The 23,903-nt window shown below is 29.9% G+C and overlaps 2 protein-coding genes and 1 long non-coding RNA gene across 4 annotated transcripts; all 3 read left to right on the plus strand.

Moving 5' to 3' along the window:
- Nucleotides 1,326–16,263, plus strand: LOC109363597. Its single transcript, XR_002109495.1, has 3 exons — nt 1,326–1,336; nt 2,394–2,400; nt 16,147–16,263. It is a non-coding gene; the product is annotated as an uncharacterized LOC109363597 (long non-coding RNA).
- LOC109363580 (FRIGIDA-like protein 3) lies at nt 4,268–9,246 on the plus strand. 2 transcript variants are annotated; one of them, XM_019609838.1, is made up of 4 exons: nt 4,268–4,445; nt 5,503–6,561; nt 7,127–7,296; nt 8,615–9,246. In XM_019609838.1, the coding sequence occupies exons 2-4, from the start codon at nt 5,514–5,516 to the stop codon at nt 9,032–9,034; spliced, it is 1,638 nt and encodes a 545-aa protein (XP_019465383.1). In that variant the 5' UTR covers nt 4,268–4,445; nt 5,503–5,513; the 3' UTR covers nt 9,035–9,246. The 2 variants fall into 2 exon arrangements, with proteins under 2 accessions (XP_019465383.1, XP_019465388.1); XM_019609843.1 differs by having other exon boundaries at nt 4,288–4,443; nt 5,500–6,561.
- On the plus strand, nt 12,978–15,720 carry LOC109363590 (feruloyl CoA ortho-hydroxylase 1-like). The gene is made up of 2 exons (XM_019609848.1): nt 12,978–13,536; nt 15,053–15,720. The coding sequence occupies exons 1-2, from the start codon at nt 13,040–13,042 to the stop codon at nt 15,627–15,629; spliced, it is 1,074 nt and encodes a 357-aa protein (XP_019465393.1). The 5' UTR covers nt 12,978–13,039; the 3' UTR covers nt 15,630–15,720.

The following is a 23,903-nucleotide window of genomic DNA, read 5'->3' on the forward strand; positions in this document are numbered from 1 at the left end:
CTTCTCCAAGTTCTGAGTAGCCATTTTCTTTGCCTCTACCTCTGAAGAACAAGTTTATCCCACCACACAATAGCAGTGTTCTTCGACCTGATTGCTACCATATTAACTTGTTTGCTCTCAAGGACGCCCATGACATTAAAGAATCTGACAACGTCAATCTGCCAATCCAGAAACTCCTGAACTCCCATAGTTTCGTAGAATAATGGAATATAAGCTTTCACCCGATAGTGATGATTATACTGTCGAGTTTCCTAATTAACCATCTCTTCCTCATCAGGTTCTTATTCTTCCTCATCATTTTCTCGTTGTTGGCGTTGTTCATCACCTGATTTGTTAAAGTTGTCATCTGTTCAGTCAAAACAGTTAGGGCTATGGTAAAACTCACGGTAATACCATGAAAATCTGCTCTGGTCAGTGATTGATATCCCATGGTTGTTCAAGCTACGAAAAGAGGAAGGATAAAACCAGCTCTAATGCCCCTTGATATAGTCAGAAGCACAAAGGGTTACGATGCGTCAAACCTAGAATGAAAATACAAGTTTTCAAGCGACAAATCTGACAGATAAAGCTCTAGGGTCCACCAGAAAGAGAAAACTCTCAAATTGTATTAATGACAGCCATATCCCCAAAAATGTTTAAATACTAAAAAATATATAATGAAAAGATAATAAAAAGATAATTGCTAAAAATATTAAAATGTTGTTCCTTTCCCATGAGCAACTTTGTCTTTGATATACGCAATCAACCTTCCTACGTTAATTCATATAATACATGTTTGGTTTTCTTTAAACTAAGTGCAGATTTGAGTTGCATAAGAAATAAAGCAAAACAAAGAAAACACAACAAGGGTGTTTTGGATGTACAGGTGAAAAGTATAAAAGGTGGGTGTGGAACTTAAAAGTCGGGGTGAGCAGGACCTGATCTTACTACTCACTCTATATGACTCGATCATGATCGAGTCCGAATAAGATTGAGTCTCATCAGATCTAGGTTGTGTTCGAGTTAAAAAATTAGACTCAATCAATATTTAGGATTGAGTATGGAACAAACATAGTCTGAGCCGATCCATCCCATAGTCACCTATTCATTATGTTTGTATGTGTCTCTATTTAATTCAGTACAGAGTAATGACATATTTTTGGTCGAAAACAACACTCATTCTCTAATTTTGTTGTCCTAATACATGATTAACAATATATATACATATATCATTTTATATGTTAAATTACATATACATAATAATAATAAGTAATATTAAGAATATTATATTATGCATTATATTTAATCAGATCTATGTTCGAGTTCAAAGGCTGATCCAAAATATATTTAAGGTCGGGTTAGCTTCGAATTTAGGGCTGGCCGAGTTCAAAAAATGACTCAATCAATATTTAGGATCGGATAAGAGACAAACCTTATCCAACTCAACCAGACCCATACTCACCATGGTGTACAATATTTATACAAACTAATAATATTATTATTTAGGTTAAAAATAGTTGTAATGGCATAACTAACATGAAATTTAGCATCTATATTTATACTATTAATAAAGTCAAAGCCCAATGTAACTATCTCACCATGTTACAATTTGTGGTTCTCTAATTTGTTCTCCATATCCTCTAATTTCTACCAAAAAACCAAATAACCTAATGTCCATTTTTACTCATGTTATATGTTATTTGGTTAACTATTTCTTATTTCCTACATTGTAAGTATAGTTATTTTTAAGAAGAATGCCGAACATGAAAAATTACTTTAATTTCTTTTGTTCCTATTTTTCTGTCAATATTACAAACAATAAGAAAGTGAATTGACACGTATGAAAGTGCCTATGAACATGCTAGTACGAATAAAATAACTAATTAAACAAAATTAGAGACCTCTAGAAAGTGAGATTTGAATTGTGGAAGCAACATTAGAAGGAGATTAATCCTTAATAAGCATATAAAAACATGTAATTTTAGCATTGTAATAATAATCCTATAAAAATATTCTCTTATCTCTTACGTTAGAATGATTGTATAGTAAGGAATCACGCCAAACTCAAAGAGATGGGATTTCAATATTTTATATCTCTTAATTCTATCCACTCATAACACTTTTCTTACCCTCTGGGAATCAAATCTGTTATATCACTTTTTCTACCATTTCATGTATCATCAACTTTGATTGGATAGAAAAAATTTATTTAAGTTAAAATTATAATTATTGAATATTTTTCTAGTCAATTACACATTCCGGCATATAAGATGGTACAAAACTGTGAGACAACAAATATGCTCCTGTTATCCGTTACCTATGAAGCACGAATACTGATATGTATGTCGGGTACGATACGTATCTGATCCATCGACACGTATTTTTTCCAAAATAAAAGATACGATACGTTCAAGGATACACGTATAAAATAATAAAAACACATAAAATATGATAAAATTATAAATGTAAATCAAAATATTCAAAGTAAAAAATATGAAAATTTAAAATCACTGTCCTCCGTAACTAATCTATCTTATTCTATTTTAATGAAAACAAATCTATCCTAATATCATTCCCTCCATAACAAATATATTTTATTTTATTTTAATGAAAATGAATCTGTGTTATCATGTTTTATTGGAAACGAATCTATCTTATCCTGTTTTATTGGAAACGAATCTATCTTATCCTGTTTTATTGGAAACGAATCTATCTTATCCTGTTTTATTGGAAACGAATCTATCTTATCCTGTTTTATTGGAAACGAATCTATCTTATCCTGTTTTATTGGAAACGAATCTATCTTATCCTGTTTTATTGGAAACGAATCTATCTTATCCTGTTTTATTATAAATGAATCTATATATCCTATACCTTATTGAAGATGAATCCATATATCCTATATTTTATTGAAAACGGATCGAATATGTGTCTTAATATTTATTTATTTTATTTTATTTTTTTTAATTTTTGGATACTCTATGGATACGTATCTTTCGCGAATCTGAGCGTATCCATGTCGGATACATGTCGGACACCGACACGTGAAGGGTGTTTGACGAATCCGTACTTCATAGTCCATTACTCTTAATTATTAATACTTATTATCTTTTTTAGTTAAAAATAACATGCATAAATAATTGGTAATGTATTTACTCCATACATAAAAAATAAAAAGAGTCTATGTGAAATTAAAAGCATAGTTATAAATATTTTACATATCTACAAGTTGTTGGATAAGTAAATTAGTGAACCTATCTCCTATTATATCATATACACAATTAAATGGATTTCAATATTTTGGAATGACTCACTAAATTTATTTTAAAACCTTAAACTTAGTGATGTTTTTTTATACAACCAATGGTATCTCATCACTTTTTTTGTAAAGAACTAATTATTTTGGGACATATAATTGTCTATTCCAACAAATATCGTTTTTAGGAATTAAATATTTGATTATTTAATTATTATCAAAATCTAATAAAATCTTAGACTACTACGTAAACACACTAACTTTTTACATGTTTGCAACATGATTATTGAGTTGTAAGATGACAAATATTTATAAATTTATTATAATATAAAATTTAATGAAATAGACCATTATATCAATTATTCAATATTATTTTGGGGTGTGTCACTCCCGAGATTAGTAATAGAACATTTTATTGGAAGACAGTAGGGTTGATAATGAACCAAACTAATTCAGTATTCTTTCAAAACACGATTCGTTATTTAGTCGGATATACTTAGTTCATGAACCAAATGAACCAAACTTGAGCTCATTAAATAAAGAATCAAACTTGAGTTGGATAAGTTCGACTCGTTAGGTTGATAAGCTAGTTCGATATATATGTATAATATAAATATACTATAAACTAATTTTTATATTTATTACGACTCATGCATTATTATTTATATTTATTGTTATTATATATATATAAACATGATTATATTTATATGTATAAAACTTTTTATAGTATTTTTTAAAAATTAATTAACTATTTAAGTTGTCGAAATGAACCAATCGAACCGAATTGAACAGTTCACGAACTTTAACCGAACCGAACTCGAACTAAATTTTTTTTGTATCGAACTCAATCCAAGTTTCAAATCAAACCAATCCTTATCGAGCTGAACTCTAATTCAACTCATTTCCAACTCTAAAAAATAGTATATGAAGATCTAATGAAACATTACATCACATATATTGGTATCTTTATCGGTTATCGTGAGTGATGTAATAATGAGCGGTAGGCTATGAATAGTAATAAAAAGGAAAAGGATAGAGAAGTGTGATAGAGTGAGTCAAAGACAATACCGACACTCATCTCTTCTTTCCTTTTTCTTCATTCTCTCTCTCTCTTCAAACAAGAGTTCCAATTGCATAAAAAAAAAAATATGAATTTACAATTTTTTATTTCTTTCTCTGCTTAATTTCTTTCTATTATTACTTCAATCAGGTATTTTTCTTCTCTCTTTTTATTTTTATTTTTTTCTTCAATTTTATTTCCTTGTTATTAGGTTAGATCTACTTTGTTTACTTTTATGGAACAACAATCCACTTTCCATTTTATCATTTGATGATTATATGTTCAACAAATTTACTATACATTCCACTCAAATCAATAATTTTTATTTTTTTCCGATTTTTTTTCGAATTTAATTACTCTGCTGGAAGAAAATTATGATTTACAAGAGGATAGGTTTTAGGTTTTCTGTGTATTTTTTTTCTTTGTTGTTTATTTTCTTGCCTTAATGGTTATGAAGAAATGTTGTGCTCCAGATTTTAGGGTTTTTGTTATTGTCATTGAATAAATGAAATCATAAATCCACTTTTTGCTTGTTTTCTTAGAGTCCGTTTGCGAGTTGAGTTTTCGAGATTAAAGAAGGAAAATGGGAGGCTTTAAAGATATACCAGAGGTGTATTTCATGGCTCTGAACCCTTTCCTTCCCCTCTATAATCCAACTCACAAATGGACCCTTAAGGGTTTGTTTGTGAGTTGAGTTTTGGAGAGGAAAGAAAAGAGAAAGTTTGGGAGCTATGGAATACACTTTTGAAATGAACCCGAAACCTTCTATTTTTGTTCATTTCCCTCCAAAACCCAACATGCAAACGCACTCTTGGGTGTTTTATTCAGCAATCAAGTCACTAAGCAAATAGGAATTTTGAAGAATTAAAGTATGCTGTTAAATAGTAAAGTCCGTTGAGCTCTTGAGATTGTCTTAAGATTTTAGCAAGAGAAGGTTTTCCTTTTAACCATGAAGAGTTATACTATGTGAGGGATATTATTGACCTTAACTGTATAGTTTTCAGTTTTGCTATTATTGCATTAACACTATCCTTTTATTGCAAACTTAAGCATAAATTTACTCTATGCTTATCGTGTTTGTGTTCATCGAAATCAAGATGATAAGTAATTCTAATTGCTGATAACTATTTAGTTCAGACTACTGCATGTGGTTCATGCTTATGTAAGTTGAGTTTTGGTATTTGTTTCATTATTTTGTTTTGTTCAGCTTCTTTTGCCATGGAAGACACAGACTCAGTTGCCACACTGATGGATTCTACATCTTCCAAGATACAACAGCTCCAAAAGGCATTTGCTGAACTTGAAAGTTATCGAGCTGTTACACTGAACTTGAAGTGGAAAGAACTTGAGGAACATTTTCATGGACTTGAGAAATCCTTGAAGAGACGCTTTCATGAATTGGAAGACCAAGAGAAAGAGTTTGAAAACAAAACAATGAAAGCTCAGGAAATTGTGAAGAAGCGGGAAGCAGCTGTTTTTGCCAAGGAGCAAGCTACGTTGCAGAAGCTTCAAGAGAAAAGGGATGCTGCTGTACTTGCCATTGTAAATGCTCGAGAAAAACACAGGAAAGTTTCATCAAATGGGACGGGTATTGTCTCGGATGGGGGTCATTGGACACCAGAAGTGCAGGAGAAGCAAGTGGATAGTGTGTCCGTTGCTGCTGAAGGCAACTTAGAAGATGTGAAAACTTCTCCTGGAAGTGGAAATGTGGAGTTGATGTCTTATCCAAAGTTGGTCAAACTTTGTGAAGAGATGGATGCTGGAGGACTTCACAAATTTATTTCTGATAACCGTAAGAACCTTGCTGCTCTAAGGGAGGAATTACTGCTAGCGTTAAGAGATGCTCCTGATGCTGCTTGTTTAGTTTTAGATTCTTTGGAAGGATTTTACTCTATGGATGTGCCGCATCAAGATGCAAAGAAGGATGCAAACTTATTAGGTCTTCGCCGAACCTGTATCATGCTGATGGAGTGCCTAAGTGTTCTGCTAACAAACTTAGACAGTGTCTCTGATGTGATTTCAGAAGATACCAAGGTAAAGGCAAAGACAGTTGCTGAAGAGTGGAAACCAAGATTAGACGCGCTTGACATAGATGCTAGCAATGGGAATTCCTTGGAGGCTCATGCATTTCTGCAACTTATAGCAAGTTTTGGTATTGCCTCTGATTTTAATGAGGAGGAATTGTCCAGGCTGATTCCAATGGTGTCTCGGCGTCGACAAACTGCTGATTTATGTCGTTCCCTTGGGTTGTCTGAGAAGATGCCTGGTGTGTATATGTTCACTTATAATGTCACCATGGGTCAAAACCTTATAAAAAAGTTAAAAACCTTCTGAAATTTTGAACAAAAATTGAGCCAAATCTGATACAGCTAAAGGAAAAAGTTTTTTGTTATTCTGTTCACAAATTTTTCATCTGATTACCTAATGTTTTTTCTTTAATCTTATTTTTATTTCTATAACAAAAAAATTGTTTCCTTAGTTTTCTTTTTGTGATGATTTGATTTGTTGTTAAGTATTTGGGTGTGTACAAAACCTAACTGTATTTTTTCAAATCCTATAATCTTTCAGTATAACTTTTTGTGTGTTTTGCCAGTCTTTATGTGTGTTGCTTTCTGTTAAATAGCTGAAAGAAAAACTGAATGAAAAATGAATTATGGCGAGTTGATGACTCTGATGCTTTCCTGAAAATTATTGAAGTCAATTGAATGTGTGCATTAGTTTCTCAGAAGCATCCCAATATGGCTTTTAACATGCAAGTGTGATGCATGAAACTACATTTGCATCAATTGCATATTTAAATTTAATGCTTCACTTTACTTTTGGATGTGCAGGTGTAATCGAAATTTTGGTGAACAGTGGGCGTCAAATTGATGCAGTTAACTTGGCTTTTGCATTTGATCTTACAGGACAGTTTTCTCCTGTGCCTTTACTGAAGTCTTACTTGAATGATGCTAGAAAAGCTTCTCCTGTCAAAAGTGTTAACTCTTCTCCCACTGCACAGGTGTTTTGTTGAGTCTCTGCTATATTAATATTTCTTCTATCTGTTGCTTTCTTTTAATGATTTGAACTATTGGTCAGAAACTTTGTCTATTCTTTTGATATTTATGTTCAGTTCAAATAGAGATACCATAATAGTCTTTATCTCCATCATGAAATATTAACTTTGGTAGCTTCATAGGACTTTTTGCTGTTGTAGAAACTAGTTGTGTAGGAAGACTGTTAAAGATCACTTGTAAGTTGTAACAGTCACCAAAATTCTAGCCTTTGACTGTATTTTTGTTTGGTACTACAACTTCATGGAAGTTTTAGCAGTATAAAAGAATTTGATTGTAAATTTTGGAGGCTTTGCGTATATGCTTGTTGTTGTTGTAATCTAGTTAGCTCTTTGTCATAAGTGTAATCAGTGATTTTTTATTTTATTCTTTTGGTTGTACATGCTGTTTGTCCACAAGTATCATATATTAACACCAGACTCCAGAGGTTTTCTTTGTTTTACATAGAAAATTATTGTTGTAATTTATAATTTCTTGCTGGATGTTTGAACATTTTACTTTGTGAAGCATAGCTTCGATGATTTAAAAAGAAAAACGTGGAAGCAAATGCAGTCCACATAAAGCAGCCTAAACATTCTTCAAAAACTAGTCCACAAAAAACAGTTGTCTATGTTAACTGAACACCAAAACTTGCATCTTCTACATAATGTAAGAAACACTTGTTACGAGTCACCCTTGAAAGATAAAGTTTTGGCCAGATGCTGTCAAATCATTGGCACCTTAGAACTACATAAGCATTACATTGGCATTAGCCTTAGCCTGATAATTCCTTAGAAGTGCATAAACCTTGAGATTGTCATTCTCTGGAATGGTTTCTGATTGAAACCTGATACCGAAATGCTTATTTAACTGAATAACCAGCAAGAGACTCCTTTAGTTACTGGTCTCAGTGAGAAACCAGTACTGGGGAAGCCATTAAACCAGAAAGGAAAAGCTTGTTATAGACTCCCTCCCAATGCCTCATTCCATAATCCATAATTACACGCTTTCTCTCTTTTGTTTCCTTTCCTTTATATTCCTACTCCAACCAGATACCCCACCGTCCCGTCCTCTTTCTCTTACTGCAACCTCAGTGTTTGTTATACTGCAGCCTATTTGTGTGAGGACTATCAATATTCCACAGGCATATATTTATGTGTTTCTGTCGGGTCCTTACTTGCATGATAACTCAATGAAACTCACATTTATGTTTGATTCTTAATTGGTTTTTGTGGTACTAAGGTTCTTCACCTTTTGAATATTCTCTATGACTTACTGTTGTCACAGATTGAGGTTAATGAAAGGGAGCTAATTGCTCTTAAGGTTGTAATAAAATGCATTGAGGAACATAAACTTGATGAGGAGTATCCTCTGGATCCTCTCCAGAAACGAATGATTCAACTAGAGAAGGCCAAAGCTGACAAGAAAAGAGAAACCGAAGCGACAAAGCCTCAACCTAAGAGACCCCGTGCTAATGGTGCTGGATACGGTCCCCGGGTCACTAACATTCCTTCTGATAAACTTTGCTATGCTAGAGCTGCTGACAGGTATCCACAACAGTATGTGTATGACCGGCCTTACATGTACGCCGGACCAACTGACAATCATTGCCCCCCTCTCCTGGGCTCTGCAACTTACAACTTTTCTCAGAGTCATGGCAATTACTTTGGGAATAGCTATCATTACCAAGCTACATATCTGCACTAGTTAACAGAGATGTGAACAGGTGATTATGATCCTTGTGTTTAATATTTAGTCTTAACCTTTATGTTGTTGTATGTTGCACTTTTTCAATGTGGTATTTAAGAATCACCTAAACAGGTAAAATGTCATGTTAAACTTTTTAACTTTTGTACTAGAAGATATTCTGATCCTCTAATGTATGAACTCTGTTCTCCTTACAAGCTGATTCTCTAATGCATGATGATATTATTATAGTTGGAGACTCTAGATAGGAATTAAATAGGAAGCTAGAAATGTTAAGTCAAACTTTAGATGCACACGACTTTCATATAAGTCAAAGTAAGGTAGAGTATTGGAGTTTAAGTTTTTAGTAAAATGCGGACAAACTTTATTATAGAGTTTAAAGTTGGATATCATACCAAATTGTGAGTCACTAGATTTAAGTGTTTTGGGTCAATCACACAATACGATGGAGAAATTGAGAGATACCATGATTCAAGTAGGGTGGATGAAATGTCAAAGTGTTTTAGGTGTCATATGTAATATAAAGGTGTCATTCAAGCATAAGGGAAAGTTTTACTGCACGACTATAAAACCTTCAATGTTATATGACACTAGATGTTGGGTGGTAAAATGCCAACAAGAAAATAATCTCAATGTAGCAGAAATTAGAATATCGTGTTGGATGAGTGGACACACTAGACAAGATAGAAATAAGAATGAATGCACTTTGGGTAGCTCTGATTGTAGAAAGGTGTTAGACTCACGTCATAGGTGGTTTGAGCATGTGTGGAGGAGACCATGAGAAGCACCAAGAGAGTTGATCAAATTGAGATTATTCCAATTTCTAGAGGTAGAGGGAGAACAAGAAAAACCATAGGCCAAAGCCAAACAATTATGAAAGATTTAGAGATCGATGTTTTATATCAATAGACATAATTTGTGATAGAACATTGCAACATCATTTGATCCATATAAGTGATACCTCCCCGTGGGACTAAGGCTTAGCTATTGCTAGTTCTGTGGCTGTCAATGTGTAAGAATTACACTTCCTCTGATAAAGTCATAATACATGGATTTTCTGTTAGAAAGTATAGATTTAGTGGGAGGAATTCCTGAACATCACTGGTTCCTCAATCATCTGTATCATTCTTTTTCTCTCCCTTGTATTGTGTGATTTTTCATGTATTAGACTCAAGATTAGGCAAGTAAAAAAGGTCCAGTTTTCTTTCAAACATGGGTGTGAAAGAGAGATAATCATAATTGGCATGTACTTCAAGCTATTGGTGGCCATAATGAAAAATGTCAATATTGTTCTGTTAACTTTTTCAAGTTAGTATTCAATTCTAATTGATTAAAAAAATTATTTAAGTTAAAATTGTAATTATTATATATTTTTTTGACCAATCATATCTTCTGGTATACGGAGTGACATAAAATTGTGGAATAACAGATAGACTTCCGTTATAACGAGGGTTGTTGCTATCGAAGAGGTGTTATTTGTTTTACTCGTCCATGACTATCACGCTAAAAAGAGGTAGGAGAGAGGTTAACCATGATGGAGGGCGACAATTATGGTGGTGGAGAGTCACACTCCTCTCCGTTACCGGATATATTAGTTAAAAAAATACATAGAAAAATCAAAAGAGAATGACACTTTTATCCCCAAACTTACATTGTAATTATATGTTTATTCTTAAAAATATACTAAAAAGTCTAACTGTCCTTTCTAGTAATAGAAATGAGTCTGACTCATGGAGGCCAGGCGAGTAAAATTATATGTGCCACATGCTAGAAATAAGTAATGTTGATGGAAAACAATTATTTGTTCTTAGTTTGAAATTTATGCGTCTTTTTTGAGTAGATACTAATCTAAAAATAACTTAAATGACATGTATCGGGTTTTTCTGAAACATTTGATGAGTATAATCGAAATAATACATGTAATTATGCTAGATTTTAATGTAAGTTACTAACATGTAGCTCTTGAAAACCAAAAAGCAATTTCATCAAATTTATAGATATTTTATTCATTAGGAATGGAGTCTTGCACTCAATATAAACGGTGTAAAAATAATATTGTGCCACTATGTCATTGGTACTCAAGTAAACAATAACATATTAAATGCTATTGATAATTGTTTGCACAAATGTTATGAACTTGATTGGTCTGCCTAATTAGTTATTGTTCGATCATACCAAATAATTTTATACATAATTAATAAATGCATAATTTTATATAATTATATTGTATTTAATTTCTCGTACTTTTTTGGAGTGAAATAAAACAAGATATTAGAAATATATTTCATTTTTTTTTAAAATTTTAAGTAATTAGTTAATTTTCTTCTTGATTTATTCAAGTTTAATCGGGTTTAATACATTTAGATCAAAGTTTTTTTGGTTCAAAATACTTCAACTCCTCATTCTTTTAAAACTATAAATTAGAGTGATTTTTAAGTACGGTCCATGATCCGACCAATCAAACTTTACGGTCTTGACAACATTATTTTCAAATTTTTTTTTACTTGACAAATATTTTTTAAGATGTGTTTATGACTCATTTTAATTTTTGTAATAGTTTTAAACAAGACTAATGCTGTAGGTGGGTACAAAGTGTAATTAAGAGGATTTTTAGACTGACTTTTGTCATTATGATTAGGATAAATATTAGAGTGTTTCATAGTGAGCTAATGTGATTAGTGATAAATATAATAGAAAATATATATGCCCTATTAATTTTATATATTGTTAGTGTATTGTTAATACTTTATCACTATTAATATATTTCAAAAAAATATATAAATAAATGATGAATAATATATTAATTATATCTAAAAGATGAGAAAAAGATGTAGTACCGACAATGTAAGAGTTTTTTGTATTGTTATTACATTATCCATCATTCATTTTTAATTATTATTAACTCTTAAATAAAAATTATACAAATAAATAGTTAATGATACACTGTCTGTATATAAATCTTTATACTATTAGTACATATATATTACACTCATAAAAGATTTCTTTAGAGAACATCTCTGAATTACCTTTATACATGTCTTGTGTATTTTTCTTGTTCATACAATAATAATAATAATAATAATAATAATAATAATAATAATAATAATAATAATAATAATAATAATAATAATAATAATAATAATAATAATAATAATAATAATAATAATAATAATAATAATAATAATAATAATAATAATAATAATAATAATAATAATAATAATAATAATAATAATAATAATAATAATAATAATAATAATAATAATAATAATAATAATAATAATAATAATAGTGAACCATATTTTTACTGGGTGAGGTTTTCATAAATTAATTATGCCATAACACATTGTTATAAGTTATGGACAAAATGTTAACCTCTCGATTATTCTTAATTAGTTTGCTAATATTTTTCTCAATTTTTCTTTTACGTGATGACATAGGATAAAAATGACATGAGAGATAATAATCATTTATTTGTAGAAAAGATGCCTCACCAACCTAAGATATACTTAATTTAATATTGATTAGTCTTTCGTTTTTTATTTGAACTTAATATTTATACACCATTAATATAATTTTTTTTATAGAATTAATACACCATTCACCATTCAATTATATTACTTTTAGTTAAGAGTTAATATTTTTAGCACATGAATAATAAATAATTATTAATAGTATAAAAAACTCTAACATTATCAATCACATATATTAATTAAACCCTTCATCTACCACAATAACATGCTTCACGCTAGTTTTTTTAATTATATGCAACCAAACATGTAACTTGCCATTTGAGTTGGTGAGTTAAACATCAAGTGTAGTGGGAACATATTCTAATCTTATTTTAATATTTTCCATTACAACAATGTAACAAATCCAAATTCTAACTTTTGGGTTGAATGTTATATAAGTAGTTCTCCATGGAAATTGTTTCCCAATCCACAAACCCAAGAAGTTCTCAAATTATTAGAAAAAAGCATAAACTTTTAACTTATCAACTCAAGCAAAATGGCACCTACCATATTGAACAATCCCTTAAATCTCATTGAATTTGTGATGCTTGAAGGCAATGGAGTAAAGGGTCTTTCAGAAATGGGCCTAAAGAGTCTCCCAAAGCAATATATTCAACCTTTGGAAGAGAGAATGAGTATGATAAAAGTAGTGTCACAAGAGTCTATTCCCATAATTGACATGTCCAATTGGGATGACCCAAAAGTTGGAGATGCAATTTGTGATGCAGCTGAAAAATGGGGATTTTTCCAAATCATCAATCATGGGGTGCCCATAAAAGTCCTAGAAAATGTCAAGGATGCAACATATAGGTTCTATGGGCTTCCAGCTAAGGAGAAAGTTAAGTACACTAAAGAGAAGTCATCATCTAACCATGTGAGATATGGATCTAGCTTTACCCCGGAAGCAGAGAAGGCCCTAGAGTGGAAAGATTATCTAAGTCTTTTCTATGTTTCTGAGGATGAGGCTGTGGCAACATGGCCCTATGCTTGCAGGTAATTAAATACTTGTTCGATTAATTAACAAATATCAAAGTACATAATATTGTAAAACATGACCCACTAGTTCAATTAGTCTGATTGAGGACTGGACATATGATTGATTTGAATGATTCATTTGATCGATAATGCATCAAAGTCAGTGTAAACTTATTCAATTTGACTAATTTAAACTTAAAACCAACAATTCTACTAGATAGATTGTTTTGATTCGGCCAATTCAATCATTCTAAAAAAATCAAACTGACATTACTTTAAGAAGAGAACGTGTGATACTTTTAACTTGTAGTTATGTTTGTCATATTATTATTGTAGTTATGTTTATTATTTGTTGGATTATGTTCTAACAAAACTTTAGTTATTTAATTAAACTTATTTGTGAATTTTTGTTGCAATTATTAAGGTATAAAACATGAGTACTGATATATTCTCATACTAAATCTCTCACCCATAAGAAAGTGACATGTTATTTATAAATCAATCATTATATTACTTTGTGACATATGTTACTTTTCTCATAATGCAGGAAGATTTGTACGACAATATATATTTTTTTCGTAAAAAGCATATATATTGTTCAATGATGTTTTCAACTTACTTAAACTATTTGTTGTAATAAAACCTTTCTTTACCAATTGTTTAATTAAGTATGATAATGTTTTTAAATTTCGAGTAAAGTAAATTAACTGGTACAATCAATGACTCATTGGTTCAACTATCTTGATAGAGTGAATAATCACATTTCTCTCCCATCACAATCCATTTTTCTTCTTCGTAATTTGTGTGGCAATAATATAATTTGCTGCTATTCTCTTTCTCTATAATTTGTGTGGTTTCCCAAAAATATGAACTTTTTCAATAGTTAGCACAGGGTTTTATATTTTTAATACTTAATATATATTAGCTCAAGTTTAAACTTCTATGTACTCATTATAATAAAAACTATTTTTATTTTCACTAGTTACTAAAAAAGTTCTTAAAACAATTAGCAACTCAATAATAGTTAATATTAATTACTTCTCCCCTTTTAAAAGAAAAATCACTATTTCTAGATAAATATATCAAACTTTTGGCTATATTTTCAGTTGAATTATTATAATTTTAACTGCAGCGATTTGCCATCCTTCTACTTAACTAATAATTTCAAAAAAGTAAAAGAATTGATGCTTTTTATTTTTGTTTGAGATCCTTAGAAATCATTTTGAACTGATTCAAATTGAGTTGCGAATATTTATTTAAGGAGACAAGTCTCAAATAATTTAAGGTATAAAATTGAGTTGAGAGTATTTATATAATAGCTATACACTGTCAGTGTAAAAATTTATATACGGTCAACATATCATTTATCATTCATTTATATTACTTTTTCTAAAGAGTCAATGATGATTAAAAAAATGATAAATTATGGACTAATAGTGTAAAATTATTCTAAAAGATGATTATAAAATTTTGAGATTTGAATATAGAAACATGCACATTAACTATATTCTATTACATGAAATTTTATATATAGGGATGAAGCACTAGAATATATGAAGATGTCTGAAACATTAATCAAGCGACTTCTAAATATATTGATGAAGAGATTAAATGTGAGTGAAATTGATGAAGCAAAAGAATCACTCTTAATGGGTTCAAAGAGGATCAATCTCAACTACTATCCTATTTGCCCTAACCAAGAACTAACTGTGGCAATAGGACGCCACTCTGATGTCTCGACCCTGACCGTTCTCCTACAAGATGGAACCGGCGGCCTCTACGTCCGAGCAGAGGACCACCATAGTTGGATCCACGTGCCGCCGGTGTCCGGTGCACTAGTGATCAACATTGGTGATGCATTACAAATAATAAGTAATGGTCGATACAAGAGCATCGAGCATCGAGTGACAGCTAATGAAAAGAATGTTAGGGTTTCAGTACCCATTTTTGTGAACCCTAGCCCTTCGGATGTTATAGGTCCTTTGCCTGAAGTGCTTGCCAATGGGGAGAAACAAAATTATAAAAATGTTCTATATTCGGATTATGTGAAGCATTTCTTTAGGAAAGCTCATGATGGGAAAATGACCATTGAATATGTCAAAATAGATTGAGCTTGTAATTGTCCCAATAAAGTGGTGTCGCGTAATCGATGATTCACTAAGGATTGTGATATGATCCTTAGCGGACGTCGGCTACGCGACAAGTGGCACTCGCCAATAGTTCATTGAATAATGTTGAGAATTGAGATATATTTGTGTGCTCGTGCATATTTATGATAGATAATAAATGTTTATGATAGATAATAAAGATGCTATGTTGGTTAGCTTCATATTAGTGTGACTATATATGAAATTTAAAAGACCCTTGTGTCAACATTTATCCATGTTAGAATTAAAGCAAGTTCTTCTGTACTAAAAATTGTTTAAAAGACCCTTATGTCACATTATGATATAAAATTGAGTTAATAAGAATTGTTCAATAAACATAATATTATATTACACATGTCAATTAACAATATAACATAACATCATTACTTAACAATGTAACATCACCTTTTAACAACACATTAATTATACTTACGAATTAACAATATAACGTTATGGATTAACAATATATATATATAGAGAGATCCACATATTCCACATCTTAGTCATCAGTTTTAGGGAAATCTGATGGTATAGATTTACTCACTAATTCAAACCATTGGATTTCCCCTAGAATTGATGACTAAGTTGTGAAATAAGTTATTTAAATTTACACTTGGAGTAAGTGAATCCCCTCCCATATATGTATATATATAGGAAGGAATAGCGGGTACTCATTGCCTGGACTCAGACTCATCCAACAGCGGGTCTTATTACCCACGGGTCCAAAAATACGGACCTAAATCCAACTCGTTGTGAACATTTTTTGCGGATATCTACGGATTCGGGTACTCATTGTCATCCCTAATTATGAAACAAGAATAAATGGTAAATATGATATAAGAGAATAAGGGTGAAAATGTTTTACAAAAAATTTAAAAGAAGATAAATAGAGAATTGCATGGGTGCAGCACTTAACAAGTGATGTGCTAAATAACTTGCTTAATTAGAAAGAAATTTTAATCTTTTCAAAAAATGGTATTAAATGAAATCAATAGCAAAAAAATTACACTCCTAATCTGAGTTCTCACTTTGAGAAAAGAAAGAAATATATGACACGAATTGTAATCGGACTATTAAAATTTCATAAATTTCGCAATTACAAACATTTAAAAGTAATTATTTCCGTTTAATTAAATAAAATCAATAACATATATAGATAGCATTGGTAATGAATCAACTTCCTACTTCAAGAGTATAAATAAAGATATGTCATGAGTCATGACCGAACTATTAAAATTGCATTAATTTTATCAATTATGTGATTAAAAACATTTAAAATTAATTATTCAATTTAATTAAATGAAATCAATAACAAAGAAATGACATTGTTTGTAAACCAACTTCTTGCTTAAAGAGTAGAAAAATATATGACACAAAGCCATGACAGATCAATTAAAATTCATTAGCTTTGTTTATTATTATACAAGGAAAATTGATTTAATTATTATTTTATTTGGATATTATTATTAGACACTAATATAAATAAAAAATAATATCTAAAAACAAGCAAAAAAAAACGAAAATTACTTGCACATTGCCCACGTGACGCTCCACAATTGGATGCATGAAAATCCGCTGCACGGAAAGCTACGGTATGTGTGATAGGAGTAGTGTGGAGGAAAGACGGGACAGGTCGGAGTCGGATTTTCACATACTTAAATCCAAAATTCAAAATTTGAACCCGAACTCAACATGGTTGGAAATAAAGATATCATCCCCGAACCATCGGGTTTCGGGTAACCCAGAAAAACTCAAAAATTATAAATGTATTAAAGAAAGTATGATATCATTTTCGTTTAAAATTTTTCTAGCATTTCTATTTTCTCTTATATTATTTTATTTCTTTCATGTTTGAAGTCCAATAACATGTAAAGTAAAATTAGAAAATAAAAATAATGAGCACATGATAAAAAATTAAATTTTAAATTGAATTATATTACTTCGGAGATAGTTCGGGTTAGAGTCTTTGCTCTACCAAACCCGAACCCGAAAATTAAACCTGAGTAAAACTCGAACCTGAACCCAGTCACATCGGGTTTTCCCCGTTAATGTCAATGGTGGAAGAATATTATAAACATGTGTACTTAATTATATTTTTAAAAAAATATTGAAAATAAAAAAATATTATAATAAAACAAGCAAATAAATAAAATATTAAATTGGGTCAACAACAAAATCATTTATTCAACATGATCAGTCAAAAGCCTTTGAATTGTTTTCTAATTAAAATATTATGTTAATGTAAAGCTTATTACGTACTCTTCAATATGAGCATATTGCATTTTAAGTATCTTATAGTTATTTGACTTAGTAAATAAACTACTTAAACCTTCTATAAACAAAAAAAAAAGAAGGGAACTTGTAATGTTTGAAAGTAACTTTTTAAAAAGCTAGAGGTGCAAACACACCCGGGAATATATTAACGAAAAAAGCAACCATTACAAGCCCCTAAACCTATAATTAGGAAGGAGTAATAAGTTTCTTTGAAATTCATGCATCAAGAACCAAGGGGGGACTCCCACCAATGATTCATCCTATAAACTACACCAAAATTGGCTAGCTTATCCGCACAAGTGTTCCCTTCCCGAAAGATATGAGACACTCTCACATTCATATCCAACATTACACTTTTGCACTTGTTCATGAGGTTACTTAACTTCCAAGGCACAAGTTTATTGCCCTTGAAAATGTCCACCACGGCAGTAGAATCACACTCAAGCCAAACATAAACCCAACCTTTGGAATGAGCCAATTGAATGGCCATAATAGCAGCAAGAACCTCAGCAAAAATGGAGTCATGAATGTTGAAATAAGAGGCGAAGCAACCCAAGCAATTACCCTTAGCATCCCTGAAGATAGCACCACCCCCAGCATGCCCCGGGGAACCTTTGGCAGCCCCATCCGTGTTAATTTTCACCCAGCCCCTGGAAGGCATTGCCCAAACAACCTCAGTAATAGCAGGAGCTTTGCTATAATTACCTTTAACATCAAAAGCCTTCAGGATTGAAAATTCCAGCAGGGAGGAATTGGAGCAACAGTTAGTGAAGTTACCAGAGAAGGAAGTGTGAGACTTGATCAAATGGACAGCTTTAGCAAAGCTAATAGAAGAGTTATCAAACCTGAATTTGTTTCTGCAAAGCCAAATGACTAGTTGAAATATCGTTTAGAAAGTGAAAATAATTTGCAATAATTCGCTTTTTAATTTTATTCTTCAAATTCTAAAAACTTATATTAGTTACCTCCATCTAAAAAACCTTATTATTTGTGTTGTCTTATCCTATATCTTCAAATAAATAAAAATATTACACACCTAACTATAAATAAAATATTAAAATAAAATGTTGAAAAATTTGATTTTAAATTATTGAAGTATTTAATTACTCCAATTAATAATTATTTAATGAATAAATAATAAATAAATATTGTATGTACTTATTAGTCACTTTTTATCTTTTACATAGTTTTATCAAACAATTCTAGTTTAATAAATACTTATATAGCTACAAGCTTTCAACTATCTTCATAGTTAGAAACTACAAACTCACCGCTGGCTACAAACTAACATCTTCAACTATGCTAATAACAAGAGTTTTATTAGTCGAATAACTAACAAGACGTTAGTTTAGTGATGTAATGCCCCGTTAAATCCCTAAAAAAATTATTTAAATGTTAATGATTTGATTCTTGAGAGCGACACTTGTTAAAATGGTCTTTACTCATAGGATGAAGGGATACTCTTGATTATACAAAAAAAAAAAAAAACAAATTTAGCCTAAAAACAGTCTAGTTGATAAAGAATCGTGAGTTCAAATTTTATTATCTATATGAGGATGTAATTTTTAATTAGTACCTAAGTGTTTATAAAATTGTGCGATTTATGATGACCTTCACGACTGATATAATATAAAAAACAAGACCATTATTATTTATTAATGAACATACATTATTGAATATATTTCTGAAGCCAACTTTGTAATTTTGTTACATAAGTTAAACATCAAATTAAGAATGATGCTTTTGAGAAAATTATTTTCTGATATTTGTATTAGATTCTAAAAAAAATTTCTCTGGAAAGCTCACATCGACATTTACCAGAAACGCAAAGACAACATGGACAATTTTCACAAAAACAGCCACCACAATCTTGATCTCTAAGGCATCGATCACCAGATAGTTTTTGTGGATTTTCAAACTTCATACCTGAAAATCATAGAATAAAAATAACATAGGGGAATGGTGAAAAATATATAGAATTATATTTCAGATTATAATGTAACTCTTGATATATAGATAAAATAATATTTTGTTGACAATAAAAAAATTACCTGAAGCAGATATTATGAGGACAACAAAGAATGCTAACTTGACCAAAGAAGTATGCATTTTGTTGGCTCTGTTGATGCTATCTTGTGGCCTGCCTCAAACTATGAACATTTATAGGTTAAGATGATACAATTTGCTTTGAGTCATTAATAGTATTTATGTTGATTTTGTTATAGACAAATGTTAGTATTTTATTATGGATGAGACTCGAATGTACAAACTCATTTATTTCATTCCTTAAATCATTTATTCGAACTATCAGAACATCTTTTAACTCCACATATCTTGATTTAATGGATTAAAAATGAGATTTAATTTAAATTTTAGCAGTATTATGTTTCTTTATCAATATATAACAAATATATATCACTCAAAAGGTCGTTAATTGAACTACTATATAATGTATTTTTTATTAATATGTTACAACTATCAATGTTATTATAAAATATATTTTTAAATTAACTATAAAGTCTATAAAAACACCCCAAGGTTTATATCTTTTGCAAGTAATCACAAAAAAATAATTTTCTTTCTAATTACCCATCAAACATTCTTTGCAAAATTGTTTCCTACATAAAAATATTATTAAATTAGTGATGAAAATTCTAATAGATACATTTTGTTTTAACCTCATCTTTTATTATATATATGAATATTATCGTGTTAAACATTTTTAGCTATAAAATTTACTTATTCTCTTTTTCTTAATTAATTTTATATTTTGATATGGTAATTTCCTCCGAATATTAATGCAGATTAACTTACATTGTTGTATTAATATTGTTGTGAGTCTAATTATAATGATTTGTTTAGTGACCTATTAGTAATTTAAAAATGTATTTATGCCGGAACTAATTTCATAGACTCATAAATTTTAATGGGTAAAAGGAGAAAAAAATAGTTGATAGTAGTTACTTGCTAAAAAGGTAAAGTTTAGATATTTTTGCACTTTGTCCTTGAATTAATTAGACATTTATTTTTAATATAAACATAAATATAAGTATTAATACCAGTCTTATGTCACCCAACAATTTAACTTATTAACTAGCAAGTTACCCGTGCATTTGCACGGGACGATATTTTTTGCCGCATGATTAAGAACACATATGACATGTGCATTTATGATTAAGAATATGTATGTTGCTCGTGCATTCGCATGGTTAAAACCATATATGTTACCAGTGCATTCATATTGTTAAAAATTATTAATTATATATAAAATCATACGGTCAAACCATACGGTCAAACCATACGGTTTAACTGTTTAAATTGGATAAACTTAATATGGGTCATCTACTGGTTTAACATCTTGCTCGACTTTCTCAACATTGTTTTTTACACATACATAACATGATATAGTTAGTAGTATCCTATTAATCAAAAAAATCATCAATAAATTTATAAGATTCTAAAATAAGATTAGTATAAAAATAAATATTATTTAACTCTAAAATAGCTACAAACAATATGTTATGATTCATATTATTATTTTAATATTGCTATAGTAACATTATATTTTAATATTGTATAGGTAATCATATTCCTTTTATTTTTAAATAAATCACATGTCATGAGGGTTTGAGAGATTGACACATGTCATGAGGGCTTGAGAGATTGACACATGTCATGAGGGACCTTTAATTTTAATGAGAGGTTGACACATGTCATGAGGGTTTGAGAGATTGACACATGTCATGAGGGCTTGAGAGATTGACACATGTCATGAGGGACCTTTAATTTTAATGAGAGGTTGACACATGTCATGAGGGTTTGAGAGATTGACACATATCATGAGGGAGTTTTTTTTTATTATATAAGTAATAGATACTTAGTTGCTTTTATTGACGTCACTACCATGCATGTATACTCGATTTCTTTAAATTCATTAAATACTTTAGATTAATATGCGTCATAAGTAAAAGTTATATAGATATAGAGTAAACTTTTATCAAATAGAATACATACACTATTAGTATTGATAGTCATAGATTTAATTTTAGAGATAATCATCTCCTTCGAAGCTGTTAAATAAGTGGAATGTCTATAAAACTTCTATCACTAACCTGAACTTCAAAATTTCTCATATCTTCATAGAGGAAAACAAATATGCTGAAAAGTTGGCTAATCATTGTCTATTTTATAGGTCTAATTTATGGTGGAATGTACTGCTTTCGTTTCTTAATGAGGAATTTGCTAGAAATAAGTTAATACTTCCTAACTTTAGATTTAGAAACTTGTAACCTTATTTCCTTGTAATCCTTCTTATTAATCTATTTCCGTCAGTGCCTTGCACTCTCGGTTTATAAAAAAATAATTCTTAATATGGGTAAAATATGATAATACAAAATTATGTTGTCTAACTATTAATTTCTTTCATAATAACAAAAAATATATAAAGAACATATATAACTATGAAAAAAAATGTATATGCTGACATTGTAATTTTTTTTACATTGATAATATATTATTCGTCATTCATATTTAATTATTATTGACTTAATTAAATATATAATACAAATGAATGATGAGTAATATGTTGACTATGAATAAATATTTACATTAGAATTTCATAGATTGGGTGTATGTATACACAAAGTCAACAATGTCAATAAGGTACAACAAAAGTAGAGAGACCATTGATGCTTAAAATTGCTATAGTTATCTATGAAAAATATTTCTTATTATATGCAAAAACCAGTACAAAAAATATTTATGTATTAATTAATGGTTAAAATTGGTATTTCGTTGATCAATTGACAGACACAATTGATGCTTGAAATTGCCATAGTTTTGGTATTAAGTCAAAACTGTTTGTTTTGGAAAGCTAAATATAAATCTTTCTCTTTTTCATTAATTTAATTGATTTTTAACTTTGTAGTTTGTAATCTTTCTTATTAAACTAAAATTACTTTGGTTTTTAGATGACCTTCTTTTATAATCATGGCGAAGTTCCATTTTTTCAAATATGAAAATCCAAATTCAGTAGGCGTCACGTTACAAAGGATTTGAATAAGTTACAAAATATATATTTTTCATCATTTTAGGGTAAAAAAAATAATGACTTGTTTACTTGAAACTAAAAACCAAACACAAAATGCATTTTAATCACCATTTTTAACCGTATTAAAAACACTACGGATGAAAATATGTCCATGCCGACTGAACTTCAGTTGTTCTATATGGGAGGAGAGTTAATAACACTTGAAGTGTTGCTCTCAAGAATCGAACGCTCGATCTTGAGAATCCAGTGAGATCTTACACCAATAGACCAATGTCTTGGTGGTAAAAAGGTTAATTATCTATAAGGAATAGTTGTAATTATTTTCTTATTAACTACACTAGCACTCATTAATATTGCAAAACTAAACAAACTTCTTATATCTTCTTTATCCTTAACATAAACTACCCTTATTTATACACACTTAGTACACTCAGTATGAGTTATATGAGATAAGTGTAATATTTCAAATATTATGAGTGTTGAATTTAATTAAATTAAAATCCAAATTATATTAGTGTAATTTAATCTTAATTAAATATTTATTTGTATACTAGCTATGATAAGTTTGTCATTTTTAATTTTGCATTTGGAATTTGACTTTTTTTGGGTACATTCTTTGGGGTTTGAATTTGACTTTGAAATCACTTTTCTTTTTTTATGTAGGTAATATAAAAATACTTCATTCTATATTATTTACAAAATTAAAGATTATTTTTTATAAAATACCAAGTTTGTTTGATCTTGAGTTGAATGCCCTATTTTTGATAATACTCAATAAGTGTTAAAATAATGATGATTCATGTACTATTATTTTTGTTAAATCATTTATTGATTCTAGTTTTTTACAACCAATAATAACTATTTTAAGTAGTAAAGTTAAAAAAAAGTATATTGAAATTGCTTTGATTTTCTAG

The sequence above is a fragment of the Lupinus angustifolius genome, chromosome LG01 (assembly GCF_001865875.1).
Source record: "Lupinus angustifolius cultivar Tanjil chromosome LG01, LupAngTanjil_v1.0, whole genome shotgun sequence".
Classification (NCBI taxonomy): domain Eukaryota; kingdom Viridiplantae; phylum Streptophyta; class Magnoliopsida; order Fabales; family Fabaceae; genus Lupinus; species Lupinus angustifolius.

Bases quoted from the DNA above. Each gene is read 5' to 3' on its own strand.
- LOC109363590 (XM_019609848.1), top strand. From the start codon at position 13,040: ATGGCACCTACCATATTGAACAATCCCTTAAATCTCATTGAATTTGTG. The intron at 13,537-15,052 runs GTAATTAAATAC...TTTTATATATAG, and splicing joins ACATGGCCCTATGCTTGCAG to GGATGAAGCACTAGAATATA.
- LOC109363580 (XM_019609838.1), top strand. From the start codon at position 5,514: ATGGAAGACACAGACTCAGTTGCCACACTGATGGATTCTACATCTTCC. The intron at 6,562-7,126 runs GTGTGTATATGT...TTGGATGTGCAG, and splicing joins GTTGTCTGAGAAGATGCCTG to GTGTAATCGAAATTTTGGTG. The intron at 7,297-8,614 runs GTGTTTTGTTGA...CTGTTGTCACAG, and splicing joins ACTCTTCTCCCACTGCACAG to ATTGAGGTTAATGAAAGGGA.